This window comes from Rhinolophus sinicus, chromosome 1, assembly GCF_057876585.1.
Source record: "Rhinolophus sinicus isolate RSI-liver-muscle chromosome 1, RSI-T2T, whole genome shotgun sequence".
Taxonomy (NCBI): domain Eukaryota; kingdom Metazoa; phylum Chordata; class Mammalia; order Chiroptera; family Rhinolophidae; genus Rhinolophus; species Rhinolophus sinicus.
Genome location: NC_142501.1, coordinates 158,473,075 through 158,500,612, shown reverse-complemented (window position 1 = coordinate 158,500,612; position 27,538 = coordinate 158,473,075). Strand labels below are relative to the sequence as shown.

Here is a 27,538-nt window from a genome sequence, read left to right as displayed (position 1 = left end):
CTTTAGTGCCCCTATGGATCATATTAATCACTACTCACCTGCCTTTTTCTGGAAATATTAACAGTATCCTTACTAGGCTGTTATGCCCAGGAGTTTACTAAGGCACCCTTATACTTTTCACAAGTCCTCAAACAGGACCTAAAGAATTTGAAATTTCTCTACAATTCTACTCTGACCACTCAGATGAGGAATTTGGGGCAGAATATATACTTCATAAGATAGGAATCAGAAGCTGAACTTGAAGTTTCTAACAGTTCAAAGTACTTTTATACTATGCTGGTCCATCAGCAGATATATTCCCGACGTACTAGATAATACAAAACACCGTAAGTACAATAAACTAGCTACATTTTACAGAAACATTTCCCCACCTGTGGTGGGCAAACTCCCACCTTTATATTTAGTAGTTTTCAAAACTCTCATAATAGTTGTCTAAGTTCTCGATAAAACATATCAACTCTATATCCTGGGATATTCAGTAACATGAAATTTAATTGTTACATGCTTACAATATCATCATTAAAAATTCAAGCTGGTAAATAAAATTATACACTAAAGCCCAAGGCAGATTTATGGAGGTAGGCTTCTATTCTTCTCCCCAAAACAATTAATCCATCCATGAATTTATTTCTGTCAGAAGAAAAAGGCCTATTATTAATGTAGATTTTCAGCAATAATTGGGATATTTTAGGGTGAACTATTTTCACCAGGAAATTTAGTAAAAAGATTTCTGATTTATCTAAGATTTCTCTGTTGTGGCTGAAAATCTCTTTGATGGATAAGCAGACTAACCAAAGGCTGATCTATACAGAATCACACTACTTCAAAGGTTATGGCTTTCTTATTAGGTGACACAAATCTGTTCTTTTGTGATTCTTTATATGACAATTGTGAAATTCATCACCAATGCTGTCTTAGCAAAATGTACTGAATAAACATCATGTTTTATAAACAATACCAATACCTAAAGCACAGAGTGGGCATGATTCTACATCCTAGGAACTAAGTTTACCCTGATAGGAAGGGATGACCAATACCCTTTGAGCAAGTGTGAGGCTAAGTCTTTATTTTTATCGATTAGAACCCCAACGGGGTATTTTCATGTGCCTATTTGTCAATTTCCAAATTGAGTTGACATGAATTAAAAAAAAATAATCCTTTCCCAATGCATCCTCCTATCACAGTCATCTTTAAGGCTTTATGAAGTGTCTCAGTCAAGGCATCCTGATAAAAGGAAGCACCATATTTACACGTAAATTTAATTAGTAGAGTTCAAAGGGCTATGCAAACATTATCTAATTAAACTTCACAACAGTTCAGTGAAGCAAGAGAAGGCTGACCCATTATCCTCATTCACAGAAGAGAGATTTTGAGGTGTGAGAGGCTAAATGATTTCTTAGTTTCACAATGATGAGTCAGAGGTAAGGCTGGGAACAAAACCAGTACTGTTCAGACACAAAAGTAACACCACAAAAATGCTTATTCAGGTAGATCGTCCTTCAATGGAAGTTGTCCTACTACATAAATTACAAGAGTAATTACAATGGAATTTATATGAATTCATATGTTTCTTTCTAGATTAGAAATTTTTTCTTCAGCATTATTTGTTTTGGAGACAGTAAGGTGTCAGCTCAATGCATCCTAAACAGAAGCTACATTAGTAACTCTTCAAAGATATTAATAGAAAAGTCAATTAACATTGGGGGGTGTACTAGAGATGTTTAAGGATACAATGGTTTGCATAATTGGTCACCAAATAACTGAAATGTTTTTAGAATTAAATCAGATTTACAAAACCCAAATTTCAAGCATAAATACCTGACTTTAACATGTTTAAAGGACTTCAGAATTTGCTCCCCTACAATATGTCTCTTTGGCATAAGGATTATTTTAGGCTGGTTATTTTTTTAAGAAACAGCAGGCATAGAAGAAGCTCTAAAAACTGAGAAGTTACCATTTTGTAAGAGACACTTAAATGCACAAGGGAAATCTCCATTTGGAAGGTTGTCTCCTTTACTCTACCCGGAGGTGGGGGATGATTCAATCTCTAGAAACTTATCAATGGAGAAGGCAAAGATTTAAATATTTGGTCAAAATATAGTGCTTTTATTTTAACTTTTTAAATGGGCACTTGTTCTGTAGATTTTAAAAATTTGATGTGTTGGTAGTGATGTCCTCTTTTTCACTCCCGATTTTAGAAATTTCATGCTCCCCTTTTTGTCAGTTTAGGTAAAGATTTTTTTCAATTTTGTGGATCTTTTCAAAAGGCCAATTTTTGGTGTTCTTTATCATCTCTATTGTTTTTCTATTCTCTATTTCTTTCATGTATGCTGTAATATTTATTATTTCCTTCCTTCTGCTTCCTTTGAGTATGGCCAGCTCTTGCCTTTCTAGTGTTTCAAGTCAGAAGGTTGGGTTATTGATTTGGTACCTTTCTTCTTTTTTAAATACAGACATTACAGCTGTAATTTTCTAAGCACTACCTTAACTGCATTCCATAACTTATGTTATGTTTTCATTTTCATTTAGTTTAAAGTATTTGCTAAACTTCCTGTGATTTCTTTTTTGACCCATTAGTTATGTAGGAGTGTGTTGCTTAATTTCCACACATTTATGAATTTCCCAAACTTATCTGTTATTGCTTTCTAATTTCATTTCATTATGGTTGGAGAACATACTTTGTATGATCTCAATCCTTTAAAATTTATTGAGGTTTGTTCCATGGCCTAACATATCATTTATACTGGAGAATTTTCCATGCGTTATTGAGAAGAATGTGTATTCTGTTGTGTGGAGTGTTCTAAAGACCTCTGTTAAGACGAGTTAGTTTGTAGTGCTGTTTGAGTCTTCTGTTTCCTTATTGATTTGCCTAATTCTTCTATTCATTATTGAAAGTGGGGTATTAAAATCTCCAATTATTACTGTTGAATTGTCTATTTCGCATGACACTTCCATCTGTTTGTTTCATGGACTTGGGGTACGGTTTTAGGTACACAAATATTTATAACTGCTGTATCTTCCAGATGAATTGACATTTTTATCATTGTAAAATGTCTCTCTTTATATCTAGTAACTATTGTTTTTGTTGTCTTAAAGTTTATTTTGTCTATTAGTAGAGCCACTCTTGTTTTCTTATGGTTGATGCTTGCATAATATATCTTTTTACTTTTTAGCCTATTTGTGTCTTAGTATCTGAAATATGTACACTGTAGACAACATATATGTAATTCAATCTTGCTTTCATACTAGTCTGACAATCTCTGTTTTTTCATTGCATTGCTTAATCCATTCATATGTAGTGTTATATTAATAGGATTTGATTTATGTCATTTTACATGTTTTTTGTATATGTTTTTGTATATGCTTATATATGTATTTTTTCTTTTTTCTTTACTGTGTTCTTTTTAATTAAGGGAATATTTTCTACTGTAACATTTTAATTTCCTAATATATTTTTAACTTTAATCTTGATTTATTTACCTAGTGGTTGCTCTTGAGTTTACAGTACACTTATTAACTTATCAGAATTAACTTCAGATTTATGTTAATTTAGTTCCAATGAGAGATAGAAACATTAATCATATATAGCTCTATTCCTTCTTTTCCCTTTAAATTCTATTATTATAAATATCACATCTTACTACATCTTTATGTTACAAACCCAAAATATGTTGTCAAAATATTATTTTATATAATTTTTTATATAAATATATATTATTTTTTATATAAATTTATATATTATTTTATATAATTTTATATACCTTTTAGAATATCTGAGAGAAGAAATTAGAGGAAATATTATATGTTCTTTCTGTTTCTATTCATTTGTTCCTGTGGATTCAACTTAACTATCTAGTGTCATTTGCTTACAGCTCTGCTCCCATCTGCCTCCTTTGTATGCTACTTTGTTTCTCCAAAATTACCTGGCCAGACCATCAGCTCTAATGCGTCTTTTGCAGTAAAAATTAATATAAGACCCAGGCTTATTTTACTATAAGACCGGGTATAATATAATACCGAATCTTATATAATATTATATAAGACCGGGTCTTATATTAATTTTTGCTCCAAAAGACACATTAGAGCTGATGGTCCAGCTAGGTCTTATTTTTGGGGAAACATGGTATTGTCAAATATATTACATTTGTATATGTTATGAGCACATCAATACAATTATGTACATCATTTGTATGTATTTGCTTTTTAAATAAGAGGAGAAAAAAGAATACACAATTACACGGTCTTTTATAATTACCTACACGATTACCTTTACTGGAGCTCTTTGGTTTTTTTGTGTGTGCATTTAAATTACTGTCTGAGGTCACTTGCTTTCGACATAAAGAGGTTCCTTTAGTATATCTTGTAAGGCAGGTCTGCTAGCAATGAATTCTCTTAGTTTTTGTCTGGTAATATCTTTTTTCACCTTCATTTTTAAGAGATAGTTTTACTAAATATAAGATTCTTTTTTGACAGTTTATTTCTTTCAGCACTTTAAATATGTCATCTCACTGTCTTCTGACCTCCATTGTTGCTGATGATAAAAAGCTATTAATGTTATTGGGGTTCCCTTATATTTGATGAGTTATTTTCTCTTGCTGTTTTCAGGGTTTTCTCTTTGCCCTTCAACATTTTAAGTATGATATGTTTATGGGGTATGTCTCTTGGGGTTTATCCTAGTTGAGACGTGTTGAATTCCTTGCACGTTTACATTCATGTTCTTCATCAAATTTGGAAAGCTTTCTGCCATTATTTTTTCAAATATATTTTCTGCTCATTTCTTTCTCATTCTGGTAATCCCATTACACATGTGTTGGTGTATTTAATAGCTTCCCACATTTCTCCGAGACTGCTCATTCTTCTTTATTCTTTTTAGTCTTTTCTTCAGATGACACAATCTCCATGGATCTGTTTTCAAGTTCACAAATTCTTCTAACAGCTCAAATCTACTGTTGAACCTTTCTAATGAATTTGTTTTTTCATTCAGTTCTTTTAGTTTTCAACTTCAACGTTTTCACTTTTTTTTTATAATTTCTATCTTTAGTGATATTTTCTATTTAATGAAACATTGTCATCATGCCTTCATTTATATCTCTAAACACGGTTTCCTTTACTTCTTTGAATGTAATTATAATAGTTGCTCTGAAGTCTTTGGCAGCTAAATTTGAAGTCTGGGCCCTCTCAAAGGCAATTTCTTTTGCCTGCTATTTTACTCCGTGTGTGTAGATAGGCCTCACACTTAACTGTTTCTTTGCATGTCTCAATTTTTTGAAAACTGGACATTTTAGATAATGTATTATAGAAACTCAAGATACTGATCCACCTTACTTCAACTTCTTATTGTTTATTTGTTTAGTGACTCGGCTTTACTACTTCAGTAAACTCTATTTCACCTGTAGAGTGCAACCTCTGATGTCACTCCTCAGAGAGTGCAGCCTTGGGCGTACACACAATCACCATCAGATGACAGTGGTTTTAGCAGAGCTTTGTTTAACTGTATCTTGTATATGAATGTGTGTTGTGGGGAGAGGGTGATGAGGGGGTTGAAGCAGAAGAGAACACCATGTGACAACTGTATTTGTTAGGGAGTATAAACATCTATGAGAGACTCAAAAATAATAGCAAAGGTGGTGTGAGACATAATTAAAAAGAATTACATGGAGAATCTCTAAAGTTTTAGCACTGTAAAGAAAACATGCAGATAGGAAATATTCTCATTATTTCCACAGATATTTTCAGAATAGCTACTATGTGCCAGGTACCAGAAAAGGTCATGGGGATAAGGCAATGAATAAGACAGACCAAAATCTCTTCTCTAATGGAGCCTACATTTTCATAGGGAAGATGGCTAAGAAGCAAATAAATAAATAGATACATAATACAATGTCTGGTAATGATAAGTGCCAGGAAAAAAAAGGCTGCTATTTTTAGATAAATAAAAAGCCTCCCTAAACATTTGAACAGGGACACAAATGAAAAGAGTGGTATTATGCAAATTAGTGGCTTTCAAACTTTTTGGTTTCAGGACTATTTTACATTCTTAAAAACTACTGAAGACCCAAAAGAGCTTTGTGTGACTTATGTCCTTTAACTTTACTATATACACAATTAAAATTGATAAATTGCTTAAATATTCATTTAATTCTTTAGAGAAAATAATAATAATCCTGTTATATGTTAAAATAAATAATTTAATTAAAATAATCACATATCCCAAAACAAAACAAAAAATTTTGAGAAGAGAGGCACTGTTTTACAATTTTGATAATCTTTTAATGTCCAGCCTAATAGAAAACAGCTGGATGCTCAGATCTGCTTTTGCATCCAGCATCACACACATACGTAGTTGGAAAAGGAAGGAGCGTTCTAATAGACTCTTAAGATAACTGGTCCTCTTTCTCTGAATATACATCAACACTTGATAAACAATAGCTTCTTTTTTTAAAAATTAAAGTTTATTGGGTTGACAATTGTTAGTAAAGTTATATCGGTTTCAGGTGTACAATTCTGCATTACATCATCTATATATCACATTGTGTGTTCACCACCCAGAGTCGGTTCCCCTTCCATCACCATTTATTTGATCCCTTTTACCTTCATCTACCACCCCTGTCCTCCCTTACCCTCTAGTAACCACTAAACTACTGTCTGTGTCTATGAGTTTTTGTTTCTTCATTTGTTTGTCTTTTTCCTTTGTTGTTTTCAGTTTTATATACCACATATCAGTAAAGGTTAGTTGCAATGTGGAATTTGAAGACATTTCAATGAGCTTTCCATACTCAGTAATATTAAAATCCAATATTGCTCTACCTTGTATTTTGAATGGATATAGTGATATCATGCATTGCTTATTTGAAAAATATCACTTCATAGAGTTATGCAGGTCTTCCAAATGTTGTCATATATCATTATACAATATTTAAAAATCACATTCATTAATATGACCATTGATTTCATGAAAAAAAAATTAAGTATTGAAAAGCTATCAAGCTCACAGTAGGGACACTGCTTTTGTAAAATTTTAAGTTTGTTTGAATCAAACAATAGTTTAGTCCAGAGGGTTAGTACAAGTTCACCACAACTCACCAGGGTGCCTTTTGTACCCACTACCCATCTTCGCTTTCATATCTTCCTTCCCACTGAGAAAATCAGGCTATTGGGCACTCTGACCTACTTCCTTCAAAGCCAATAGAAGGGTGTATCTCTACCACTACTAAAAGACCTCCCTACATCTTTCTGGTCTGAGGATCATACCACTTCCCAGTAGATTATAAAGACTGTGGCAATGAATATAATAAGTAACCTCACTCTCACTTAAGACCCCACCTCCCACAAACGGAGTGTCACAACCTTAAACGTAAAATAATCACATAGCAACAGTTGGAACAAATAGTAACAAGAAGATTGTTCTGTCACACCTACCAATAAACTGAGTGGTGTTATCAATACTTCTAATATTATTAGACAATATTTGGGGCTAAACCTCAGTGAGTCCACTGCCATAGATGAGGTCAGTGTACAAGCCAAAATCAGGAAAGAATAGGCACTTTGAGAGAATGAGAAAAGCTTTCTGTTCTCTTAGAGAGTTCATGGGTGGCTCTGTTACTTTGCCTACAAGCTTTGTTTTGAGAGAATTACTAATTACTAGTTGCTTATAATATGCCTTGTGATGCAAGGACAAAAAAAAAAAAAGGGCAACACAATCCTACTCATTTGGAAACACTAAAATTTATAGAGCATGGAACTCTGAATAGACCTGAGATAAAAACAGGGAAATTGAGGGAATAATTTTTGGGGTTTAAAAATGGTTATTAAGAAAACAAACAAAATACCAAAGGTCAACATTTGTTTTTAAAAATGAACAAAATGCACAAACAGATTTGGATAGCTTCAAGACTCTGTGGTAGAGTCCTTATCTTACCATAATAAGCCCTTCCCCTGTAGCCTAAGAAGAGTCTAGAAAGAATTGAGGCTGGTATTTGGGAGTGTGAGGCTAACTGACCGAACCCCGATCCTCCTGGAACTTGAATGTACTAAGTGGAAGATGACTGGTGAAACTGAAATGCACTGTAATAAAAATATACCAGCTGTACGCAACATGCCTACTTAAATCTGGTGAAAGGGAAGAAAATGGCAAAGGTCTTTCTTGCCTGTTGTTAATAAAGCCTTGAGAAGCATATGCCAGCCAAACAGCCACTTCCTCTGGGAGGCCTTCTGTCGCAACCGCAAGCCCTATACAAGACCCAGTCCCCCTCTATATATGCACCCATAGCCCCTGCACTTCTCTTTCTTATAGTTTTCAAATTTTGCCATTGCCTTTACATGTTGTTATTTATGTCTTTTGAGAGTAGACTGCAAGCTCCATGAGGACAGAAACTAAGTTTTGTTATACGCCCAGCACTTAACTCAGTACCTGGCACTACTTGGTGCTCAAGAAATGTGTTGAGTAAATGAAGGGAGGGAAGGCAAGTGTAGCTTTAGAAAGAAGCACATTAATTAATTAGGAGAAAAACAAAAGGAAAGAGTCCCATATGAAAGTCGGAAAGTCACTGAAGATCTTTACTTTGGTGAAAATGAATTAATGTGAGAAAGCAACAGAATACAGTTCAGTTAGCACCTATTAGACTTCTTGAGGTGACAGATAAATCTTCAGAATTCTGACCAATAAAGTCAAAGTTTTCGTTGTGATAAACACTTCTTTTTTCTTGGCAATGAGGAAGTAAGCACTTCCAAGAGGAGAGAGAACATTATTGAGTAGCTTATCTCATTTGTGCCTCATAATTTAATTGGCTTGGCTGGCACTGCAGGGCTGAACAGAAGGGACAAGGTGAAACAGCTGTGTCCCTGCAGATCTCAGGAGTGTCTTCACTGGCAGTGGTAGCAAGGATTGGCAGGAAGGGGGAAAGACATGAGTAGAAATCCCAGGAGTTTCCAAATCCCAAATCCCAGCGGGAAATGTGGATGTATACCAGTTATTGTGCTCCCTGTGGCATAGTAGGACAAAGCATGGTCTGAGTAATTCTTCATGTGGGGAAATGGAATAACACTGATAATTCTCCGTTAAGAACTATTAGTTACCCAGCAGGGTAATCACGTTTGCCATTAGGTCTGTAAAAGCATACAACCTGAGTCACTGAAAGAACTTGGGCTTTGGAGGAAAAAAAAAATCTCCACCTGGACAATACAAATTGTGTGATCTTACACTAATAGTAAGAATACATTCCACGTTTATAAAAATAAACACCCCTTGTCCTAGGTTTGCTGTAAAAATAAAATGAAGTAGATGACAGCACAGAGCATGGTACTTGGCAAACGGTAGCATCTGATGAATGACAATTGCCTTTGGCTTAGTTTTCAAACTGAAATCTTAAACACAATGTGAACATTGTGTTGTTTATAGCTTTACTGATATTAATTACACTAAGTTACCTTCCTTCTATATAACTAAAATGTCTCTTTTCTTATGAGTTGCTTCAAACTTTTCTTTCAAGAATGTCAAAGTATAATTAAATTCCCATAAATAAATGGCATTGTTAATCTCCTTTTGGCATTTTTAGCAATTCATTTTATTTTGCCAATATCCCATTATTGCTTTAGGGTAAAAAACAAATATAGCTTAAAAGGTCATATATAAGTGAACTAAAAAGGCCCTGATTTTTCCTGTGTTAGCCACTCTTACGTGACTCCAGCTGATTCCAGGAAACCAATGTCATAATTAGTGAGCCATTATTTTTTGTCTGTTTGGTGGGGTGGTGGGGGGAAGGGAGAGCCTTTCCTTTACATAATTATTAATATTCTAGGATTAGTGGTGTACCACCTAGTTTCCATTTAGTTTATAGGCCAGAATCCCTAAGGGAAATGAGGCACATTTGGGGGTGAGAAAACATTTACTAAATATGCAAGAATGAAAAACAGGTAAAAAAAAAAAAGATTTTGATTTGATTTCTAAAGTAATTCCTTGGCCATCAAAGCCATATAAAAAATGTCCCAAGACTTACATTTTTCCAGTTGGAGCACATATTTTGCTAGAAACAAATACGGGTCTATGACAAAAAGGAATGGAGATGGGGGATAATTTTTGCCCCTTTCAATAGATCACTAATCGCTCAAGAATGTCAGCATCACTCAGTGAGAGTATGCTCTGAATAACCGCCACACGTTATGAGAGGGACACATGTGGCAGGCTGTGTTTTGTGAAAGCAAAACTGGAATAAAAATGTAGTTATACTCTACTTAGCTTAAGAAAATGTCAAATCTTTTACTACTTAAATATATGAATGTGAAATACTATTTATTGGCAGAGAGTTAGAGAAGTGGAGTTACAACTCTGAAAGCTTTGCAAGTTAAACACAGGCTGGTTTGTTGTCTTCTTTAAATATACCCCTTTGGTTCTATTAAAAAATGTTACTAATAAAATGTGGAGTGTGATCAACATAACCATAAATTCTTGGAAAACATTATGCATGCTTGATGCCTGCTCCTTCAATTATTATAACACTTGCACTTAAGATAAAGCAAATAAGGAAAATAAAAGCACATCCCACTTTCCAAAGCAGCAATAGCCAAATGCAGAATGAAGAATCAAGATGAGGAGATTGAGAATAAGACATGGTTCCCTGTCCTGGTTCAGCCACTGCATTATATGAATTAATTCACTCCAAGCCTGAACATTTTACATCTATAACATAGTGATAAAAACCTTACTGACTTCATAAAGAGGTTGCAAGGCTTAAATAAGGTGATGTTTCAAAAATGTTCAATAAATACTAGTTATTATTGTTATTATAATAAATAAACATTATGGACACTGATATTTAAATAAAGAAAAGGTTACAAAGCGTATGCTGAAACTCTCTATTCAAAGATTACTTTAAAATCTATTTGGTAACAACCACTAATTTTTTAAAAACAATGTCCCATGATACCCAAAAATAGGAAATGGTTTAATTATTTAATCACATAGAAAAAAAATTTTAAATGTCCCGATATATGCCTTTTTAGAAATATCAAGGACTAGCTAGCACTGGAGATGAATCAGATAAATTTGAAACTAGATATGGCTTTCTAAGGTTTAAAATATTTACATAAAGACAAAAAATGGATATGCCCCTATTTATTATAGAGCTTACTTCAGTTAAAGTCTGGATTTGTCCTCTGCTCACTATAGTAGACATTGCATTCATGGTACCTGGATAGCTCAAGCGGCTTGAGGCGAGAAGAAAGGGCTTCAGCAGCATGCAATGTACACGGTAGAACGGCAAAGGTAGAAAAGTCAAGAACTCAAATGAGAGCAGATAGAGGTTTTGCCTTCTGGCCTCTTTCCCTCATATACTTGCCCCACTCCTTCCTCCTGTTGCTAATTGAAAACTAAGTGACTTCTTTCTATTATATACTTGCAAATGAATTTAAAAGCCAAAATTACCTGCAACTGTAGCATCCCTAGATCTTTCTGTTTCTCATCTCTCTTTTTAAATAAGTTTTGAGATACAATTTACATCCCATTACAACTCATCCATTTAATTCACATCTCTTTTCATTTCTTCTTTGCTCCCAAGAAAAACCATTAATTAACACGTTTGGTACTTTGTAGAAGACAGCCCATTTCAGTGTAGCACACCACTCCCTCTGTATTAAAAGGTTAACAGCCCCAGAAGACAACATGGACAGCAGGCAGAATATTGCCACAAACTGGGAATGGGTTATCTTACTACTTTTAAATTTCATTTTATAATTATGAAATCAACACAATTTGGAGAATTTACTTGGAGAGTTCAGAGAAAGATAAAGAAGGAATCAGTATTTATCTATCACCTATTACCCATTAGCCCAGAGGTAAACCACTCTTCTCAAGTTGCATTTTTTTTTCTTCTTCCATCTTGTTTTTCTATTTGTCAGGGTGTGTGTGTGGGGGGTGGGGGGGAGGGCATATTTGGATTTCTATCATGGATGTAATTTAATATAATTATTTTTCAGAATATAATTATTTTTCAGAATATAATTGGCTGTAAAAATTCCATTTTATACATACACCACCATTCATTAAATGTTCCCATGTTGTTGGATGTTCAGACTGCTTCCAACTTTTTGCTATCATAAATAAATCTGTGATGGATATCCTTGAATTTTATCTCTGTAAGCCTCATTACAATTCTCATTAGGATACATTCCTAGATGCAGTATTTTGGGAACTGAGATAATGTCTGTTCACAAGCTTATATCCAAAACAAGTTTTAAAACCTATGTATTGTACTTGAAGACATGTACTCAAGTTTACTATTTCATCCAGTGCCCAGGGTAAACTAACACCATTTTCTAAGTTTCTTCAAACCATTCAGTACCTTTGCAGAGCTTCCACTAAAAAGTCAGAAAATGTATCAGAAAGTGTTTGTGTGAGGGGGAACCCTTCAAATAGTTTTTTTAATCAAAATAGTAATTTTGGGGTGATATCTTAGTGACCTAAAGAGCTTATGTAACTCTTGGTAAACATGAAGGGATTCTCATTCATTCTGATATGGCGTGCCACATTATTTTTAAGAATATTGTAACCAACTATACTGGGAAGGATGCATATCATAATGAGTCATTGTGTGTGTGTGTATGTGTGTGTGTGTGTGTGTGTGTGTGTGTGTATTTTACAAAGACAAGAAGTTTTCCTGATTATCTTTAAAATAAGTGTAAGTATAAATTATGAAACACAATAGAAACTTAATAGAAACATTAGGGGAATGCACCTACCCTTTTTTGCAATGTAATAGCTAATTCCCAATATTGATTACTATCTTGATTGAAAGGGCACATATTAGATGCTAAGACACTAAGAGTGAATTGCCTGATACTCAGAGAAGAGCGATGAGAGCAGAACCAGTCGTAAAGCCCACACTCATGCATTAGTACCCATTACTCCTCAGGTTTGTAACAAAGGTAAGTCCTTCTAAAATAAGCAATTATTAATTAACCAAATCAAATAAATTTGGAGGAAATTCATTTAGATGAAAGATGAAGAGATAGAGCCAGAACCTTTCTCTGACTATATAAACGGGTAAAAAGAAGGGGCTTTTATAGAAAGTTGTCTGAGGAGATACATGCCAACACAGTGACTCCTTCTGTCTCATCACTGTCCTTCAGAACCAAAGCCACACCTAAAGCAGATAGCCAGGTGCACAGTCAGATTCTCCACAGCCCGTTTCAAACACCACCTCTGTACGATTATTACACAAGTGTTGACGTATGACATTTTGATACCTGAATTTTTTTTTAATTTTCAATTTCCCTGGATTTTAATTAGATGTATGAATGCTACTGCAAAGGCACAACTAATAATGAATAGCTATAGATAGTGCAATCACTTCACTCTCTGCCAGTTAACACGTTTGGAAGACATTCCGCAGTACCACACACTGCATACACCCCGGGAATGATGACGTCACCAAAGAAGAGCTCCTATTCCTACCCACACTAGACAGTAAAGCAAAGAAAGCATTTTCTGGTTCTTTCATGGAAGACAGTCACCATTTCTCAGTCGTTTCTCTGCCTCCTCCCTACCTTACCTTTGAACTCTGCAGGTGCAAGCTCTGAGTCAGTGGTGCTGATGCAATGCCATATTAAGCCTTTGTGAAGTGGAACAGCCCCAAACAAGGTATTAAGGAAAATCTAAGATTGAATGGATCCTGAGGAGATCATCGGCCCCTATTAAAGGCCCTCCTCAACTCCTAGGAAAAAAGCTGAAACCAAGATAAGTACCTGACTTCTAAAGAAGGAAGTTTATTCATTCGAGAGTGAGTTTTCTAATCCCCAGTGCAAGGTTCTTCATTAGGTACAGGAAATACAAAAATAAACGAACCATGGTCCTGGCTACTGGTGTTCACAATGGTGTGAGTCACTCAGCGCTGCCCCTCAATGCAGTCATGTTCAGTGCTGTCCCCCTGTAATTCTTACTGTTCTTCACTCATCACATATCTCACCAAGGTCTTCTGTATTTCCATTTTCCTTCTCGTCTTTCATTATTTTGTTACATTTCAAACTTCACAATGTGATGTCTCTGAAAGAGGACTTTTCTAAATAAAGGCACCCACTGTCATCCCATGTTAGTATGTATTTAAACTTTACATATTAAGGCATACTCCATACCTTACATTGAGTAGTACTGTTTTCACAACTATAAACTGTGACTTGATACAGCCTTATACAATGTAAGGCCAATTAAAAATTAACAAACTAGAAAGATGTAAGTCCAGTGAAGTTATGGTAGAAAAAAAATGCCTTAAACCTCCTTTTCAGTCCAGACAGAATTTATTGGCATCACTAGTTGAAGTGAGTAATATTCAAGGTACGTATTTTAAAAGGGCACAGAGCCTTACAGTAGATCTTAAATCATCTACTGATAAACCAGGGAAAATATCATGGTTGTAGACACCACTCCTTATTGGATATGGATTATCTACCCCAGAATCTATCCTGTTTTTAATGTAGCAATAATCGTTTGCTAACAGAGGGACATAGGGCTTTGAATCCCTACTAGCATGCCCACCCTGAATACCATAACCATGTCTGCCTCGACTAGAGCCTCAGGAGAGCTGACTGGACAGCGCATAGCTGGAAGAACAAAAGAAATGAAAGAATAGAAAACATTAGACTGCATGACCAGAAAAACAGACTGGATGGCCAGGAAAAACTACAGAGTACGTCCAGAGCATGTAAAACTTTCATTTTCAGGTTTTAATTTTTAAAGACTAAGAATGAATAAGTCAACAGATGTTTCAAGCAAAAATTAGGCAACCTAGGCTCAGAAATCAGATAATCAGACCATAAAAGATTGAGAAAAGAATTTATTTTTGCATTGGGAAATGCATTACTGAAACTAGGCTTTCTGTGGTGAAAAAAATACTATGAAGGTAGGCTATGAGAATTAATGCTGGAAAGAGCAGGTCAATTGGGTTTCCTGGCAAAAGCATATAATGGAAATCAAACACATTGATGGTAAAAGCACTGGATGGTCATGACAAATGCACCACGAGCAGACCAGAAATGCAAGCATGAATGAAAAATACAGGCTGTGAGAAACATTTATTAATAAAGCTTAAATTTATCCATGTTAATTTTGTTTTTTGAGAATATAAGTAACCATTCATAAGCAAATAAAGAACTTAAGAATAATATAATAAATATTATAGGTCCCTTGTGCAAATAATCTTAGGTATTTACAGTGATGTTCACAGTTGTTCAATGCATTATTCATAACAGTAAAAAACTGGGAACAAGTTAAAGGTCCAACAATCAAGAATTGAATATATAAATTACAGTATGGAGTCATGAGAAATCACATTTTAGAAAAATACATTTTATGAGGAAACTGTATTACGTGTAGAGCTGTAAAATACAAATAGTATGTACAGGGTGAACAAATTGTGTAAACTACTGGAAGGCCAAACATCAAATTGTTAACTGTGGTTGGCTTTGGCTGGCGGTATGTGTTCTTTCCCCTTCTTACTATCCATGTTTTCTAAGTTTTTATAGTAGATGTGTATTGCTGACATCAGGAAAAACTCTTTAGTCAAACATCCTCTTGGATACTGAGGAAGCTTGCTTGCTGTGGCTCAGGAAGGCCTTGTCTACTTGGTAACTCAGCTCTGTGGGTGGATTGTGGGTGTTGGAATGAGGAGGTAAGAGGAGGTAGAAAGAGAAAGTAGGAGACTGGGAGGGTGGGTAAAGGTCTGAGAGAGCAAATCCCTCCAGTTTCCCAAACCCCTCACAAAGTCAGACTGTCCCAAAAGAGAGAGAGGCAACCAGGGACTTATACAGGGACAACAGAACACACAGCTATGAGAAAAGACTGATGTCATCCTTAGAAGTCACAAATCTGAAGGAAAAACTAACCTTTTATGATGTTGGTCTCTTATGTGCAAGTCACTCCTTAAATTAAACTGTGTTTATGATAATCAGCCAACTTTGATAGTATATCAGTATCAAAAGGAACCAAAAAATATATTCCTTTAGCTATATTAAAGTTGTAGCTTAATAATCAGGTGATTTGCTATTTCTAAATTATTGCTTAAATATTCATATGCAATGGCCTAAGAAGGAATAACATATAACATATTAGCATATAACATTTATTGACTATTTGCAATATGCTAGGGACTGTGCTTCACTCTTTACATGAACTGGCTGGCTTAACAGCATTATGTTAAGAGGTTATTATTATTCTTCACACTGAAGAGAACGAGGCTCAGAGAGATGAGATGACTTGACCAAAGGTACACCATTAGCAAGAGGTAGAGTTGGGATTGAAATTCTGGAATTCTTACCTAGCAAGGCTTTTGCATTTACACTACTTTAATTCCATGGACAATAGTTGACAAAATTAGGACAAAGGATGCATTTAGGAAGGCAGGAAGGGATGCTAAGTGAAGACGCAGAAGCTAAAAGGGACAAGATAGAGAATGGGAGGTAGGACATGGGAAGAATAGCATTAGCAAAACCATAAAATATGCTGGCATCCACTCAAGAAGCACCCAAGGCTGTAAGGGAGCCAGTTCCACTTCCGAGTTGCATGAACTGTGGATGGTGGAATAGACTATTTCTATGCCCCACCCCCTGGAACTTCTCATTGTCTTGTCATGCTGAAAATTACTAACCCTGCTCTAAGGAAGAGGAAATCCAACAGAGGGAAATACTCTATTGAGTACCTAGGATGATGTTTGATGGGTGTGTATCTAAAACTTAATTAATATGATGGGAGAAGTGGTGAAAAGAAGTTGATTGGTCACCTTGTATTTTATGACAAGTACGAATACTACAAATTACTCTACTGAATTGCCCATTTATCCTGTTTTATATTACACCGTCATTTAACCTGTTGCAATAGAGACGCTAGAGTTACGATTGTGAAAGTTCATTCATCATACTGGAGGGGATGGAGTAGCAGACAAAATGCCAGCTTTCACTAACTATGAAACTCTGCATCCAGAGGTTAATATGCAAGTGGCATTGACTCCTCAACTCATCTTCTGAATGAAGCTAGTTCCGCCAAGTTTACTCAGATGGCTGGAGGGTCCTTTGGAGAATGTCTGGAAAAAATTTGGTTACCATCTCTGGATAATGAAGATTCCTAGAACTTATACAAATTTAGGATTTCCCCCAGTTTCCTAGAAACATGAGATATGAGAGAACCAAAGGACCTTTTAACACAATTTTAGAATCGGTGCACTATTCTAGCCAGCTTTCCCTTTTTTTTATTGTTAGCCTTATACAAGCCAATTTAGCCTTCCCCTAAACTATAGCCGTCCCCTCTTATCCTTGGTTTCACTTCTGTGGTTTCAGTTACCTGTGGTCAATGTAGGTCCCAAAACATTAAATGAAAAATTCCAGAAATAAATAATTCATAAGTTTTCAATTGTACATCATTATGAGTAGTGTGATAAAATCTTGTGTTGTCCTGCTCTGTCCTTCCTGGGACATGAATCATCCCTTTGTCCAGTGTATCCATGCTTTTTACGCTTCCCACCCGTTAGTTACTTAGGAGGCTCTTGGTTATGGGTATCACAGTGCTTATGTTCATGTCCCCTTATTTTACTTAATAATGGCCCAAAGTGCAAGAGTGGTGATGCTGGCAATTCGAATATGCCAAAGAGAAGCTGTGAAGCACTTCCTTAAGTGAAAAGGTTAGCACAGTCAAGTAAAATATTGAGAGACACAGAGAGAGAGAAATGGAGAAAGAGAGAACAAAAGAGCATATATTCACATAACTATTATTACTCTGTATTGTTATAATTGTTTTATTTTATTATTAATTATTGTTGTTAATCTCTTACTGTGCCCAATTTACAAATTAAACTTTATCATAGGTATATATGTATAAGAAATAACATAGTATATACAGGGTTCGGTACTACCTGTGGTTCCAGGCATCCACTGGGATTCTTAGAACATATCAACTGTGGATGAGGGGAGACTATTATACTTCTTTCCATTCAAATGTTTCATACTCTATACTTTAGATGCCTATAACAGTTAATTTACTTTCTTCACTCTTTTCATAATTTCTTAATCTTAACATTTATACTCAGATCAGTCCATTCATCCACTTAATAAAACTACTCTTTTATTAAAAAATCTTTCACTTTTATGGCTTTATCAATTGCTTTACAATGACAAACTAAGAATGTTTAATAGTTCACTAAAATAAAGCTACCACTATGAAAATTAACCAATAACTAGATCACTCATAAAATCCATTTTTATGAAATTCTTAAAAAATTATCAGCTAAATTTGTATCAATCTGAAGAAGTCTTTGTTCCAGCTATAATCTCAAAACGAATGCAAGTATACATTTACTAAGTACACACTGTGTGACAGATACTGTTCTAAGCACTTGGCTACCAAGCTAAAAAAAAAAAGTCCTGTCCCTGCTAGTCTAGTGAAGGTGCTAGACAACTATAAACAGATGTTAAGTGTTATAACATGGTACTGCAAAGTGCCCTAGAAAAAGCTTCATTCTCTTTGTGAACTCAGAGAGGTAGCTTTGAGTGGGGACTGAAAGCCTTTTGTTTCTAAAGGCATAGTTTGATAGGATCTGATTTTCAGATTTGAGTTTCTAAATTAGTCTAAATCTTGAATTTGTGGTGAATGTTTAAGAGGTAAATGAGATATAGTCAAAATAATAAGATTAGGAATATGGGGATTTGAGAAACTGGAGAGGTGAGATTAATATGAACATAAGCTAATTTTATTCATGCCCCAGGATCTTCACACATAATTTCCTCTTTTACTTTTTCTTCTGTAAGCGTAATCCAAGATTTCATCACCACATTCTTTACTGTCATCTCTCAGACATTATCAATGTTTCTGATACATCACGCACTCCTCCTCCTTCTATTCTTCCCGACTTCTAGATGGGACTGCTTCCATATATGCTGATATTCTAGTTATGACAACAATCCAGCCCTCCCTGTTCCAGCTACCTCTGCTATTAGATCACTATCTCCTTTAATATTCATTGCTAATTGTATTTGTTTATTTCCCACACATAATGCACAATGTGCTCATTTTAGTTATATTTCATTCTTATTATCTGGTTACATGAATTTTTTGACATTAATTCATGCTTTCTCTATAATTTCACTGTAATTTACCAATATCTACATATTTGATCCTTAAATTCTCCAAGTGGTTTTTAAGTAAGTGAATGTAGCAATCCTTAGTTATTTCTTATAAATTCTCCATATTCTTCCCTGAAATTGCCATTATCCAATGTTTATTTCCTCAGGATGATTGCAGGGCTATATACAGGCTGTCTTCCAGCATTCAGCATACCTCTGTATCTAGTTAAAGGCATTAGAGCTGGGATACAAGGCAAAGAATAAGACCTGTTTGCACTGCCTTCATTCAAAATGTCTTCCCGCCAGGATTAGGACGGTGTGTGGCCAACTGGCTGCCTAAAGTAACTGCACATCTCATTGGCGCCCTCTGGTGGTAAGAGGATACCTTGCAGTTTAGAGCCTAGATACCGTATCACCACCTAGAGACCTGAGAACCTCCTGGCTCCTATTTTATTAATTTTATGTAGGATCGGTCCTTCCTTCCCCTTCTCTTACTTTATTTTCCTTTTTCTTTTCCTGTCTTATTTTTTAATAACTTGTATACAGTGCTGATTTAGGCCTTTACAAAGGAGCATATGGTGAGTCTATAGGAGAAACTCAAGGATGATGACAGTGTTGGCATAATGACTTGTGATTTAGTTTACGTAAGGTTTGATTTAGTCACACAGAATGGCAGTGGTTCTTGAAAGAGAATTATGATCACCCACTTGTCATTTCTCATGACAAGACAAACATGAGGATGAATGAATACTGAGGGATTTTGATCCACTAGAAGAAAATATTCAATGCTATAATTGATAAATGGGAAATAAAATCAATTGTGAAATATTTTCTACAAGTTGTTAACATGAAAGTCAAGTACACCTTTTAAAGATAATGTAAGTTTCATTCTGTCTAAAGTTAGAGATGAACTAAGATGACAACTTAAATCCCTATCTACTCACTAAATTCTGAGTGTTGTGTATGAATCCAAGTGTTTCTAAAAAAAAAAGTCAATGAAATATTTGTCTTCCATGAGTCTATCAGTTGCTGCAGTAGTGTTTCACTTAATGTTGATTTATGGTCTGAAAAAGTTTATTGCCTCTCAAAACATCTGTCTGACTTCTGTCAATCCAGTTAAAAAACCTGCATTTGATATCACCTGAATATAATTTCTCAGAAAAACAGGAAATGTGGTTAGGTATACCAGCTTACTGTTGATTTCTAGAAATGGGAATATGTCTATTTTTACTTTAAAAGGAGGCAAATTACTCCACCTAAAGTTATCACATATATATTTTGAGGTCCACAAATAGGGTCTATATTAGAATAAGAAAGTGAACTAAATGTGATTGAAACTAATTTAAATTACTATTATTCCCTTTGTCAAACTCAGTTTCCTCTGGAACTTTTACTTTCTCTTCAGAGAGTAAATACTCAGTAATTCAAATGTTAAAGTCTAGAAATTACAAATAATATCTAATTGGTGAACAAAATGAAAAAGACTTGGATAAAGTAAGAAGAGTCACAAAGTAAGAAGAGTCACAAAGACTTGGATAAATTAAGAAGAGTCACAAAGTCTGCAACATAGAAATACTATGTGGCAAGAGTAAAGGTAAAAGTAAAGGGTAGAATTATTTTGCATGTTCAAATACAAAACAAATTAGGAAAGAAATCTGGATCCATTAAATGAAAATGTAATAACTGCTCTGTCTGTTTCTACTCTTGCCTTTCTACAGTCAATTCTCCTTGACATGGTATGGGTCATCTTTTAAAAACGTGAGCCAGACCATGTCAATCTCTTGCTCTCAGTCATCTTAGCTTACATCCAAGTCCTTACCCATGGCCTACAAGGTCCTACATGTGCTAGCCCTGGCTAGCCCTTCAACAGCATTTCCTGCCAGTCTCCCCACAACTCATTCATGTTTAGAATCTATTATGTCTGCCAGAGGAATTGGCAAAGTGCACATTTGTTCTTGTGCTAAATCTGTCATTCCAAAGGCTGTCCTGGTTTTCCATGATGAAGTGACAAATGCCAACATAGGCACCATGGACCAGTATGATGATTGCCAAGAGACTGAATCCAGTTGATGAAAGTTAATCATACATGTACCTAACTCTCCCAAGAAGCGGTTCTTATGGACACGTTAGCAATTAGGGTAGGAATTACTCTGATGATGATATTCCACCAAATAATAGCCAGTAAAGACTTACCCGCAGCTACTATGATGACATCTGCCAGCTGAGTGTGGATCTTCAATTGTTCTTTGGGGGTATATCTGTGAGCTATTGTCACAGTTGCATCACCTGAAATGCAGAAGAACTCCCATTAATGATTACTGAGCTTTTTCATAGTTTATGAATGCTTCAATGCTAGAGGAGTTTCAGTTACATTCTAATAGTAGGAAAACTGCTTTGAAATGATTAAATCACTTTGAGAACAAAAGCTAAATAAAGAAATACAGATGATCCATAATGTACCTTTCAACTGACCAGTGAAAAATCAAATGAGACCAAATGAGGGTATGTATTGGCCATCATAGGAGAGCTATAAGTAGCATCTTAGAAACCAAGTTCCTATTTACAGAGATAGATGCAGGGATACTCACTGGTTTGATAATAAGACATATAAATACTGAAAACTGCCAGATAAGTGCACTAAAAATAGGGCAATATATTGTGGGCGGACAGATGAGAGATTAACTCTGCCTCATCTTGATGAGGTATCAAGGAAGAGTTCCTAAAGGAGGCAATATACTGCTCTAGGTCATAAAGTATGAGCTGGAGTATGCTAATCAGGGAAAAATAAAAAAGGCATCCCAAGCCAAAAAGAACGGCGGGAAAAAAAATGGACCGACTTTGACATTGTATGTTTAGGGAATGATGAAGTCTAGGCTATAGCAGGAAGCATTCATACATGCTTAAGGAAGTGATGTATGAATGAGAGAGGTTAGCAACCTGAGGGATTCCAATGTTTAAAGTGTGAGCCAAGGAAGAGGAATGTGAGAAAGGCAGTGATAAGCGAAGTCAAAGGAAGGACATCCAGAGAGAACAGGGCTGTGTGAGACAGTATCTTCTCTCTTCTCTTCCTAGATACAACAACAAAAACTGCACAATCTCTATTTTTAGCAAAACTAGCAGATGTATTTTCCACGGAACCCAAAAACATGTAAGAGTTATCCAGGAGCAGCCGAGTTAGTAGATACCATATAGGGAGAAAGGCAGCAAAGAAATACAGAGAATAACAAAACGGCCAGCAGCAGCAGCTCTCTGAAAATGATTGCAAAAATATACTTCCTGAGGATGAAGGGTTCACATCAAAATGCAAAAATCTGTAGCAGAGAAAATAGGAATAAGGGCAGAAGAAGCCCTCTTGGATTCAGTAGAGTTCACAGTATGTGGTAACAAAGCCTCACACAAGGGAGTTGTTTCAACTGGAAGCAGTTTGACTCTGTGAAGGTGGTAAGGAGGAATCTGAAGGCCACCCAGCACCTCCTCCCCAACCCTTAGCAGAAGTATCCTGCAAAGAGCAGACCCAACTCATTCAATGATAAGTAATAAAATAAGCATTTGACAAAGCATTAATAAAAGGATGCTATATACGGATCAGCCCAGGAGAATTTGTGGTGGTAATAGAACTCTTCAGAGTCACTTCAGATTCTAGTGGTAGTTACATGACTATACTTATTTGTCTAAATTCATGGAACTGTACACCAAAAAGAGAAAATCTTACTATATGCAATTTTTAAAGTAAAAGGATACATTTTAAAAGTGGCAGACCCAAGAAAAAACAAAAGCAAAACAACTTTTTTTAAGAATTTACCAACGTACTAATAAGCTCAACAGGTAAATGTTATAAAAAAGTTGAACATTATGACCAAACATTATGCCAAAAACAAAACAAAACAAAATTTAAAGTCACAAAAATTAGGGAAAAAAGACTTGAATCCATACAAACTGACTTATAATGGTTAATACTGAGACAAATCTCAGTAAAATAGCTGGGTTTTAAAGATTAAAAAAAGAATCCTATGAGCAACCAGGCAAAAATTCAAATTTTTACATTTAACTGCAGAAAACAGGGCAATAACTACAAAAGACTCATGTAAAAAATATTGGGAGCTGAGGATTTTATATCAGGTCAAATTGTCCTTCAAGATTAAAGACTGCAAACAATTTTGAAAGAACTCAGGAAATATTGTTCCCATGACTTTTTCCTATGGAACTTGCTAAAAGATGAACTTTAATGCATCAAAATATATCTGAAGAAGCTAGCAAAAGGAATACTGGAGAGTTTTGAGTATATCAAATTTTAAAACTAAGACAAAAAAAATTGTGAGGATTGGGATGACAGACAAAATGTAAACGCTATTTGCTCTGTTACATAGAAATGGTGCAACTAACAAAATTAGAATGGGAAGGGCAAAGATGAGAAACTTCGCTGATTGTCTAATATCTAACGACTGTAATCAATAAATATCATTTAAAGTTGACCAATCAAATAATAGAAGCATAAAAATATTTAAAAGTATACGGTAAACACATTATAAAGATAATTTTTATTGGCAAATACCAGGTAGGAGACAACAGAAACAGAATCAAGGAATAAAACCAATAGATACCATATAAGGAAGGAGCGAACTCAGAGAACTATATAAAATCATAATTGCTAAGGTAGCCACAAACCTCTCTAACTATCTAAAGAACCACTTACACACAAAAAAAATGTAAAAAATAAAAAACATAAAAACCACAAACAAAACAGGAAATAATATGATACTGCAGACCATATATATTTACCATAACAATAAACTTCCTATTAAGTTGTCTTATTTAAAAGAATAATATTTTCAAATTGGCTCACAAAGCAAAATCTAATTCTATACATTATATAAAACACAACTACAAAGATAAACTATGTACTTGGGTAGAAAGACTAAACATCATCATGGTAACAATTCTATGTTCATTACAAATTTAATACAACTCCAATAAAAAACTGAATTTTTACTTTTTTTGGATGAATATAACTTGATCCTAAAGTTAATATGAAAAAATAAAAGAGAACAACTGGAAAATCTTTGAAAAGAACGAACAACGAGAGGGAACTAGAAATACCTGATATAGTAGTCTTTCTCATTTCAGTTAATGGTACTATCTTCTGCCCAGTTACATAGAGTAAAAGTCTCCCTTGTTTTTTTCTCTTTCTTTCATATGCTATAAACCATCAGGAAATGTAGAGTATAGGTTTAGAACCATCCCAAGGCACCAACATTGTGAAGCATCCTCCCATCTCTATCTTAGTACAGTTCTCCTATATTCAGAAAGGTCCTCGTATACATTAGCAACCCATTCAAGTCTTCTCTGCTTCCAAGTGAGAGCCTCCCAAACCCCCACAAAAAAACAAAATCAAAACCAAAATGAAACCAAAACCTCCCACTTCATCAGTACTGATGTTTTCAGCAAGGAATTGAGAGATGCATCATAATCCAGTGGCATACACACACACACACACACACACACACACACACACACACACACACACACACATATATACAAAAAATGTATACACATTGTAAGAAAGGAAAACTGTATTAAAATTGTAATAATATATACCGATAACAAAACATAAATACAAGACATCCGCTATTACAAGAGGTGCTCAAAGTGGTTACCATCAGCGTCCAGACACTTCTGATTATGGCAAACTACTGCTTGAGCAACGTTGACCAATGTGTCCACTGTATACATTTTTTTGCCACCCCCGGTGTGTGTGTGTGCGTGTGTGTGTGTGTGTGTGTGTGTGTATGTATGCATGTACTTCAGGCAAAATAAAAAATATATTGAGATGAATTTCAATCAATATGGAATGATCTTTTAGGTAATTCCACTCCCCTTCAATAATATCTAGTTAACTTGTTATTGCTCCTAAGTAAGTTTGGCTAGACAGACCCATGGGAAATATCAAAGTCATATTTAGACTCATTTCTGATGATGGTGATACCAAACCATGGAAAGGCTTTTAGCCTGCTATTCAGTAGACCAGATGATAGCAAAGAGAGGTAGGTGAACCAAGGGAATTAAAAGCAAATAATGACTCAGACTCTTTTGCCTTTGCCCCTTGATATGTGCCTGTTCCTGGTTCTGAGAGCTAGGTAGCCTGTGTTAAAATAAAAAAACAAATGGAGATTAACCGTGAAAATTCCCTAAGCAGACAAAACCACTTTAGTCAAGCAAAGCTTAAATTTAACTTATTTAACAAGACTAACTTGACCGGAATCATTTTTGTTTATGCTTCTGGAAATCATAAGCAAAACTTGAACTGCTTGCCAAGGTTGATATGAAGTAACTATTGACCAATTCCCTATCATTTAAGAAAATTCTAATATTATAACTGATCACTGTGAAGAATAAACAGCCATTGTTTTCTCACTATATAAGCATCTTTGTAATAACAGACCCCTGAGGCTCATTCCATGTTTTGGTTTGCAAACAGCCTTTTTTTTGGTGTGCGCACAATAAACTTGTACTAATTACTACTTTGGTGATCATCGGCTTTTCTTCTGTTATGTCTGAACTTTTGACACCTGCTAACAATATTCTTATTTAACGTGTTTTACTTGGCATTGAGAAAATTCTTGTCATTCCTATTTTCAGTTCTGGTGTCCCTTTACTTTTCTTCAATGAATCCTCTGGCTTACTGCTCCTAATCCCTTCTATTATATCTCCTGGGCTTTTTCTCTCAGATAACCAGTACTAAAAAGCTGCAGCAGCTATTCCATGGAGTGATGCACAGCTCTGACCCTCAGATGACTTTTTCCCACACTCAGTTTTATCTCTTTATTGCTCATGATAATGGCCCTGATGAGGACCTAATTTTTCTATTACACAGACCCAGATAAAAATTTTTTATAAACAGAGTCTTAATTAACGTCATTGTGCCCAGTGTTTTATTTCATGTTTGTAAGATACAGCAAGAATAAAAGACTTAGAACCTATCTCCTAGAATCTTAGAGTTCTGTTAGAACTCAATAATTAACTGCTGGGCAGGATAAGCTTCTTACCAGGTAAAAGTCCACAGTCAATCGATAATTATCTGCTAGGAGCCACCTGGGCAGTTTTCTGGGCTATCATTACCTCTGTAATTTATGCAAAATTGCAGATTGCAGCAAAGAGTTGTTGACAACACACAGAGTGCCAATGTGAGGAAAATAATATTTGCTATTAAAAAAAAAAAGCTAGAACAAACATCACAATAATGCTTCATTTTAAAGTATCATTTTGTTGTTGTTGTTGTTGTTAAAATTACCTAAATGAAGAGATTACTTTTGTTGGACACTTCCAGGTCATTCCTTATCTTCATTTATTTAATAATCAAGAAATAATCCCAGAACCATGTTAAGCAATGGAGATACACAATACTCTCATGTGAAAAACAGATATGTAAATCAGAATTATAATAGAGTGTGATGGGTTCCATGCTAAAAGGAGGCAGGAGTTACAGTACTGGCACAGACTGCCATCTACTCTAGCTGAGAACAGTGTAGGGGCAGTTAAAAGATCTTAAAGAAGACAGATTCTTGATAGGAGTAGGAATTTGTTTTGCTTCTGCTTCAATACCCCTATGCTTTGCCCATTCTTTCCCATGGTAAATTATTTTCCATAAAAACATGAGAAGGGCCTATTATTTAGCCCAGATGGTTAAAAACTTCTTTCTTATAAGAGCTGAAGTCTACTTTTTTGCAAACTTCACCATGATTCTAGATCTATCTTTAACAACATAGAACAAGTCTCAACTTCCTTTGCCATGAGGCAAATCTTCAAATACCTGCTTGTACCTGCACCAGTAAATGAAGCAAAAGGGAAAACCCAATAGGAGCTAGAATCTCATGTGTAGGGTTTTGCTTTGTTACTTTTTCTGGATAAGGAAAAACGGAGTCATTCTCAATAGTTTAACAGAGAAAACTCACTGAGGAAAATGCAGAAAGGAAAACTCAGTACTCATCACCAGAACAGCAGTCCATGGACCTTAAAATAACACTGCACTGTCTTGACTCAGAATTCCATTTCAGCTGCTTTTTCTGCAATAAATTGTTCAAAAAATTTTAGGTATCATTACAGAGCATTCAGATCTAAGCACTCTGTTCATGCTTAAAATGGGCCAGGCTTTCATGCATTTGTATCTGGTCAAGACCTGGCTGGTCTTGATTTGCTGTTTATAAGTCCCTCAGTTATCGTCCAAACACCTTGGGCCACTATGTGGATGACAGCTAAGGATTTTGATTTCACTTTTAACTAGTCAAATACTGTTTCAATCTAACTCCTTTAAAACACCTATCTCAAAGTTCCTTTGAGAGAAAGAAAATTAGGGAGGACTGACTGAATCCTAACCACCACTGTCTCTAGATATTTTAAAAATCTGTCCTAAAATGTGATAAAAAATTATTGAATCTAAATCATGTAT

The 27,538-nt window shown here is 35.1% G+C and overlaps 1 protein-coding gene across 3 annotated transcripts in view; it reads right to left on the bottom strand.

The window, feature by feature from the left end:
- MTHFD2L (methylenetetrahydrofolate dehydrogenase (NADP+ dependent) 2 like) overlaps nucleotides 1–27,538 on the bottom strand; it is a 98,737-nt gene that overhangs the window by 24,804 nt on the left and 46,395 nt on the right. For all 3 annotated transcript variants that reach the window (XM_019720739.3, XM_074324454.2, XM_019720747.3), the window contains one exon: nucleotides 21,289–21,381. In XM_019720739.3, the coding sequence (XP_019576298.3) occupies nucleotides 21,289–21,381 (93 nt within the window). The remainder of the gene's footprint in view (nucleotides 1–21,288; nucleotides 21,382–27,538) is intronic.